The sequence below is a fragment of the Cyprinodon variegatus genome, unplaced genomic scaffold, assembly GCF_000732505.1.
Source record: "Cyprinodon variegatus isolate N-32 unplaced genomic scaffold, C_variegatus-1.0 Scaffold617, whole genome shotgun sequence".
In the NCBI taxonomy this organism is placed as follows: Eukaryota; Metazoa; Chordata; class Actinopteri; order Cyprinodontiformes; family Cyprinodontidae; genus Cyprinodon; species Cyprinodon variegatus.
The window spans coordinates 107971-116036 of NW_015151070.1; the positions used below are offsets into that span (position 1 = coordinate 107971).

Consider the following 8066-nt stretch of genomic DNA (forward strand, 5'->3'; position numbering starts at 1 on the left):
AGATTCACTCAACTGGTGTGAACTGGACTACAAGGGAAGAAACCTCCAGCTCTACTAGGCTGAACATGACAAATATGATTTAAAAGAGGCCAAACATTTTACTTTAAACATAAAGTCTTAAAGGAAGATTTATTCACGAATAAGTTATACTAAAATAAAATTGAATTGAACTATGAACTGATTTACAGGTTGTATATTCTCATGTTTTGAATGTTTTACTTCTATATCATTACTTTTTAGTAAGATTGATTAGACATCATCTCAACTGTGCTTTAAATGAGTCTATCTCTATCTGTAATGTTCTGTGTTGTTTTTTTAGGATGTTGTAATAAGCTCCTCGAGATGAGACATCCCTTTTGATCCTGAATTAAACCATCACTTAACATCATTGATTCAGTCTGGACTGATGGAGTAGGCTACCTGTGTTTATGACAGTATTGAAGCTAAAACATTGGTCTTTATGTTCTCGTGTACAACAAATTCTTGTAGGCTTTGAAAGAAATCGTATTCAGACACAAGATAAAGATGTTCAAATTGGGTCAAATTTGTTTCCAGATCCAAATCTATTGGTTAGATACGAGATACAAGGTTTTGCTGACATTGGATCTGCATTGTTCTCCCCTTGTGCATGCTTAAGGTATGGAAGGAACAGAAGGACTGCCCGGTAACCCTGGCAAAGACGGATTTCCAGGACTACAGGGAAGGCAAGGTGAGATTTAACAGCCTCATATGAGAATGGAGAGCTTTCCAATTGGCCCTGTTTTACCTAATGATGCCTCTACAGGACAAAGAGGGATAGATGAACGTCCTATTGTGAGGGCAATTCCTGGAGACCAAGGTGAAATGGGAGACCCCGGGTTCGATGGAAGAAGAGGACCCCCCGGTTGCAAAGGAGCTATGGGACGTGATGGTTGGTCATCTCATAATGGTTATTGCTGAAACATCTAAAGCAATTTTCTTGGCATGAGAAGCAGGTTTCATGGTGCATGATGTTTTAATGGGTCCAGGTTTGAAAGGCAGAGCTGGAGAAAAAGGTCAGAAGGGGCAACCTGGTCTTCCTGGGCTGAGGGGAGAAGATGGAGACGATGGAGCAATTGGTGCCAAAGGTGTGAATACAAATTAGATCTGGCCTAATATCTGACTCCAGTACTGGTTCTATCACATGTTAAGTTTAAAATTCACAGAATGCCAACTCAACATATAATTGAACTTCATAAAAAAAAAAATTATTGAAATTTGATAATTAAGACTTGACTTGAGAGATAACTGTCTTGACTTTAGACTTGGCTTTGACTATCTATGCTTGACTTGGAGAGTTGAGGATAAAGACTTGAGATTTATATTGGACTAGCAGAACACTGACTTGTTCCCAACTCTGGTTAGCAGTAAAACAAATATATACTTTCTATTACTTCATTTTTCTTTTTTACAAAATAAGCTTTAAACATTTACTAAGTCTTTTGGGGGATAAGATGACATCAAAGCATCATTGTACTTTCAGGTGAGGACGGTGAGCGTGGCAGAACAGGGTTTAAGGGCCTTCCCGGTCCACCAGGTGGAGTCAGACCTGGGATGAACGGCTTCCTGTTCACCAGACACAGCCAGGGTCGCTTTATCCCAGAGTGTCCCTCAGGATCCTCCTTTATATTCGATGGATACTCCCTGTTGTTTATCAATGGGTACAGCCGCGCCCACGGACAGGATCTAGGTAAGCCAGCACTGCTGCTTTATCCCTGCTTCCTTCCCAAGAGCTTCCATTGTCATCGATGACCATGATGTCATTCAAATAATGTCATTGATGATGCATATGTGAAACTGCAGCTTTCAAGCTAATATTGTGGAGGTCCTATTCTGTTTCTTTTTAATGAATAAGGGTCAATGTACTGAGAACTGTCTGAAGCATGTGTTTTGCTTTGCAACTTGTCTTTTCTCCAGTTTACTCACCCAATAGTGGTACTATGATAAATCATATATTTATAGGATAGAACTTACTATTTAAACAAACGTCTGTTTAATGTTGACCTCGGTAGGAGAGCAGACAGTAGCAGAAGGTACCAGAAAGCTTAGGCTAGCATAAACCAAACAGATTTGTTTGCTTCATGAAATAAGCATTTTATTTATCACCACTTATCTGACCACAGATATGTGGAACAGATCGATCCTTTAGGATGTCTTATGTTTTACTGGTCTAGGTCGGAGTTAAAGATAAAGACCTGTGGATTGATAATTGTGGAGAAAATTCCTACAATCTCAGCAGAAAACTTTTTTTTTTAAATTAGCAACATTTGAGCATAAATGGAGGATTTCTCAGCTTACTGCGTTTATAGCAAAGAGCTGCCAAGTTTCCGAAAATGACAACAGTGGGACTTTAGCGTCACCATGTGTTCGGCAAAGAAAATGTGACTGTTCTTAACATCGATTTTTACCTTAACACGGATGTCCTCACCTCCAAGTCAGCTTCTCTAACTGCACTGTGGCCTCCTGATGCTATTATAAATTAACCAGAAATTAGAAATAAAACAAGAATTCGACAACAGTGACATTTCTATGAAATTCACAAAGGTTCAACATAATATATACATTAAATTAGTTGAGTAGTTGATCTTTATTTTTAATTCCATAGAAGACTCCTAAATAACTGAAGAGACAAACTCTACCTTATAAAAAATACACAAATTCTGTATTAGTCCTCTTTAATTGTATTATATTTTTGTAGATAATTAATTGCTGTATTTTTAACACTATTGGTTAATATACCTACTTAAAAAAATTATTAGTATGACATTCTACATGATGGGATTGTTAAAATGGGGGCCATGGCCCCCCTGTCACCCCGGTTTGACAATATTTAATTTCAAACCACAACACAATAACATGGTTTAGCAAGGGAAATGTGGGATTTTATGTTTGTTGAACATTTTGGTGCCTTAATAATAGAGATGGGGTTTAATATAAAAGATACTTGATTGCAGAAATTAATATTTGATAGCGGGAATAAAAAAAACATCAGCACTGGTTTTGGATCAGTTCAGCGAATAGTCGGTTCTAGGCATGAGCCAGGAGGGGCCATTGCCCCTAAAGAACTGGTCCTGGACCCTGTTGTGGCCCCTGGACAGAAAACACACACAGCAAAATTGTAAATATAAGTAGGCACATTTTTTTTGAAGTGAGTGTATTTTCCCTTGATTTAAGAAGGTAAGACCATTATAGATGGATTAAGATGATTTGTGTATAAAATAAGAAATGAAAAATCCCTTATCTTATTTCAAAAGCATATGATTTAATTATGTCATTCTAAGAGCAGAAATACTCATCCCTTTGGCAGATCCATCTATTTACCTGCTAGAATTAAGAGCAGATATATTTATTTTAAATACATTTTTACCTTTATAAATCAGTTTTTGCAGTGTAACTCTAAATCAATTACTTATGATAATATGCGACTAAAGAACAGATTTTTACAGTTTTTTTTCTTTTTGACCAATTTAAAAAGATCCATTACTTTAAAGAAAACAGTCATGTTTTGAACTGTGGGAGTACCCAGAGAGAACCCATGCATGCTCAGGGAGAACATGCAAACTCCATGCAGAAAGACCCCAGGCCGGGAATACAACCTGGAACCTTTTTGCTGCCTTAAAACAAGAAGGAACTGACTTGTTTTTCTAATTCTTTAATTAGAAAAACAAGGCAGTTCAAAAATAGGATACTGGAATCAGGAATGAGGAAACAACTTAATACTGCAGAAGAGATAAAGGGTACGTTTGGTAGAAGGAACATCTGAATAATGAAAGGCTTGGTTAGGTGGTTTCAATAAACAGGGCCTATTGGGAGCTTGGTGGTTAGGAGGCTTGGAAGTAAAGGAACCACAGTTGAATCAGGAGCACATCAGGAACGAAGGAGAACTAGGAGTCCAATTACAAAACCATGCAGGACTTCTACATAGAAAAGGAGAAAATGTCAGGTTTCAACACAATTAACAAGAAACCCTAACAGAAGAGATGTAGGCCTGTTTACCACTCAGAGAACAATAATCTAGCAATGCCTTCCTGGTGAGTGAGGAAAAAAAACACCAGACCTAACAAGATCACTGTTCATTATGTTCTAATATAAATATTAAAAAAAACTGAAAAAGATATACTCTAATGTCTGAGATCAGTCAGTCTTGATTGCCATTAGTCTGTTGTACAGATTTCTAATCAAAGCAAACACAGCATTCACTCCCACACCGTCTCTTGGGTCCTTCTGTAGGTACAGTTGGTAGTTGTCTCCCGAGGTTCAGCACTCTACCCTTCCTCATCTGTGAGATTGCGGGAGAATGTCAGTACGCAGAACGTAATGACTACTCCTATTGGCTCTCCAATGTCAGAGACCCTCAGACAAACAGAGAAGAGGATTCGCTACAGTTTAAAATCAGCAGGTAAAAAAGTATACACTAAACATTAATATACACTCACTATTCTTTATTGTAGAGAGAATTTGCTTATTTTAGCAGAATGTGTTGTCTATTAAGGATCGATTCCACCTTAATAGGAGAAAACAGACACATATAGAAATATATATAAACAAATATATAAACAGATGCTACAGATACCATAACAAATTGTCAGGGACAAGAATTAAGAATAACCACTGTAATGATAATTTAAAAAAAAAATACATTACACAGTCTAAGACAGAATAACCTTTAACTAATTAGCCCAGTTTGACACAACTAACTGGATCAGAGCTCCTGTTAAGTAATGAGGTTCTGGCTTTCAGTTCCTGTAAAGTTATTAAGGTCAGTGATGGGAAACTAGGGTGATGACATCAGCCCTATTGGTATAAGAGCCCTATGTTTCTTCTCATGTCACAAATAGGGCAGTGCTATCTTCTCAATGAATAATCACTTCAGAACTAATCTTCCATATAGACTTTTATAGTTTTTAAGTTTGTATTCTTAAGCAAACAGCAGGACAATGGTTTGTCTCTAAGCTAAACCAGGACCTGCCACATGGTTAGTATTTATTTTATGGGTTTCAGGTGTTCCGTTTGTGAGGCCAAAGCCAACGTGATTGCTGTCCACAGTCAGACCAGTTACGTTCCAAGATGCCCCTCCAACTGGGTATCACTCTGGGAAGGATATTCCTTCGTAATGGTCTGTTGGGTCAATCTATTTTGTTAACCTCTATGCTAGAATACAGTTTATACAAGGGGTTCCCAGCTATAGTCCACAGTCCTGCAGCTTAAAGATGCATTCCTGCTTCACCACACCTGAATAAAAAACGTTAATCATCAGCATTGAATTATGCAGCTCTGCAGAGGCCTGTTAATGAGTTGTTCATATGATTAAGATGTGTTGGAATGCATCTGAAGTTTGCAGGTTAGTAGCTCTGGAGGACTATAGTTTGGCATCCCCTGGTTTACATTAAGGCACATTTGTAATCTCGATTAGCGATGCTGTCTTTCTTCAGGAAACTGGTTTAGGTGCTGAGGGTTCCGGTCAGCCTCTGGTTTCACCTGGATCGTGTTTGGAGAATTTCCACAGGATGCCCTTCATCGAGTGTAACGGAAACCCCGGAACCTGCAAGTATGACAGCGGACACTACAGCTACTGGCTGGCTGCTCTCAACCAGGGAAACATGTTTGGGTAAAGATACGCCTTCATTAGTAGAGGTTTTACTCAGATGCTGTATTCAGTGTGGTGATTAGACGGTATGATCAGCACATTTTGTTTCTGCTAGAACACCACTCTATGCCTTTATCGCCCATATGCAGAAAATCATCCTGCAATCAAAAGCTTGTGGTATTGAAACCCCGTTCTGTCCGTCTCAGTTGTTTTGTCTTTGGGCAGCTACGGCTACAGTGTAGCTTACCATCATTAGTGTGTGAATGTGTGTGTAAATGACTAAATGTAGTTTAAAGTGCTTTAGACTCATTTAGACACTGTACGACTAAACCGTGTGGTTTTATTAGTACAGTGTGAGCTCAAAATTCACGATTTATCTTCAGCCCGCTGTCTGATGCGATCTACCTGCTCACACTGTGTGACTAAAAACCACATCGGACTCATCTCCGCAGTGAAATGTAGCTGCTCTGACTTATCTATCCGGAAGCCAAACAAACAGAAGGGGAATATTAATCTCACTATTGCCTTGGCAATTTGTGCAATTTTGTGCTGAAAGCTCTAAAAAGAAAAGGCGTCGTATTTGGAAAAAAGACATGACTGAGCAAATGTGGCTTCTACGGTCAATTTTACAGACAGAACTGCATTTCACTCATTGCATCCCTGCCATGCTGCTGTGTTTACAGAAGAATCCTTCTTTGCGATACGCACTGAGCGATTTGCCCACGACGGTCACCCTCACAATTCCTGACCGGGAGATAGTTGTGAGAGGCTGATCGCCCCTCGTAACCCCCTGTATACTACACGACTCACCACGCACGATCAGGCTGAAAGTCGGGCCGATGGAAAGATTCTCGCACAACTGGAAAATCTCCCCGAAAAATCACACAGTGTGCGCCCGGCTTTAGATTAGCAGTTAAACTGTAGTTAGCTTTTTCAGCCTTGTTTTGCCTTAGAAAACATGCAAATTAAACCCGTTGGATGGATTTGCCCCTTTGGTCGTTTGGTTTCTTTATTACCCAATACCTGTCTATGTCTCTGAAACCTGTTCATCCTTTTAAATTTGCATGTTTTCTAAGCTAAAGCAAAGCTTTGTTTTTGGTCCGCGTTATAAAGCCTCAAGTTCAACGCTATTTCTGAAATTTTTTTATTGAAAAAGCTTCCTGGATGGGAAGTGAAATGTCTTCAAACTTGGAAACAAAGTCCAGTGGATTGTTGTTATTTTTCTTTTTTTTACTTTTTTGGAATGACTATGACCTGGATGACTGAATCTTCACCAGCACAAGCTTAAGTTCCTTCTCAGGAGCCAAATCTTAGGCTAAAGTATCCTCTACAGTGGTGAGGTTGCACAATATCTGCCCTATGTTTCTTTTTGCCCCTGCCCTTTAAAAGGTCTATGCACATCAATGGTGTACTCACAGTTTCATACTGTTCAAAGTTTTGTTGGAGTGGATTTCTGTCCCTTTGTCCCAGGGCAGTCAATGGGATCCTCAAGTATGATCCGAAGTATCTAGCTAGGAGAAGAATGGTGGGTTTTCCTGCTTACCATGCAACCTGATCCAAAGAATCAGCAAAAATATGACAGTTGACAGATCAATGGTATCATCAAAAAATAACTTCTAGAATTAGAAAAAAAAGTAATAAATTAAATGTTTTTGATAATATTAAAATCAACTTAAACGAAACATTGAGCAGTTTTACTACTAATATGAATAACCTAATTTCATTTCAGGAATGGATAATAATACCTAAAAATCAACTGTGGGTCAAACCATAAAGACTATTTGGCTGCTTTTAGGTCAAATATAACATTCAGAGAAACTGTGTTCTGTTACCAAACACATTGTCTATATCACTTTTTACAAGCTGTCACTCTGCTGGTAATATTAGTTAGAACCAGCAGATGGCAGCCTTCTCTTGTAAAATGAGATTAGCCATTGTTCTGATAGAATCTCTATGTCTGTGTTTGTCGTTCTGCAGAAAGCCAAGAGGTTGGACCATTCCAGGAGACACACACAGAAACAAAATTAGTCGCTGTCGAGTCTGCATGAAGCAGATATGACCTTTAACCCCGAAGATCTAAGAACATTTAATGACACAGCAGACCTTATTCTTCAGGACTCCTTAACTTGACAACAGTCACAAATGAGCAAAGCAGAATCCAAAGAATTTAACGTCTTGCAACACTTTGATAAATAACATTCCAGTTTGATTCTGACTGTACTAAAGGATTTTCCAGTCTTGAAGATATTGTTGTCTTCACATGTTTTTGTTTTTTAAGTCAAATTTGTATGTTTTAGATGATGAAATAAATTCTTATTTCAAATGTAACTTCAGCAAATATGAAAGAAAAATGTCATGTAATGATCTTATGTGTTGGTGAGGGGGGCTTAAACAAATCTGTTTTGGCTCTAAACCATGATTTGCAGATGCAGCTGTTTTAAAGTGTTTGTTATACTGTAGG

The 8066-nt window shown here is 38.4% G+C and overlaps 1 protein-coding gene across 1 annotated transcript in view; it reads left to right on the forward strand.

Moving 5' to 3' along the window:
• The window catches only part of LOC107096343 (collagen alpha-5(IV) chain-like), an 80119-nt gene extending 72356 nt beyond the window's left edge, over positions 1–7763 (forward strand). Inside the window, exons 46-53 of the mRNA XM_015392953.1 lie at positions 638–709; positions 785–910; positions 1008–1106; positions 1502–1708; positions 4249–4417; positions 5020–5134; positions 5451–5626; positions 7583–7763. Of these exons, the coding sequence (XP_015248439.1) occupies positions 638–709; positions 785–910; positions 1008–1106; positions 1502–1708; positions 4249–4417; positions 5020–5134; positions 5451–5626; positions 7583–7664 (1046 nt within the window). The 3' untranslated portion in view covers positions 7665–7763. The remainder of the gene's footprint in view (positions 1–637; positions 710–784; positions 911–1007; positions 1107–1501; positions 1709–4248; positions 4418–5019; positions 5135–5450; positions 5627–7582) is intronic.
• Positions 7764–8066: the final 303 nt, after the last annotated feature.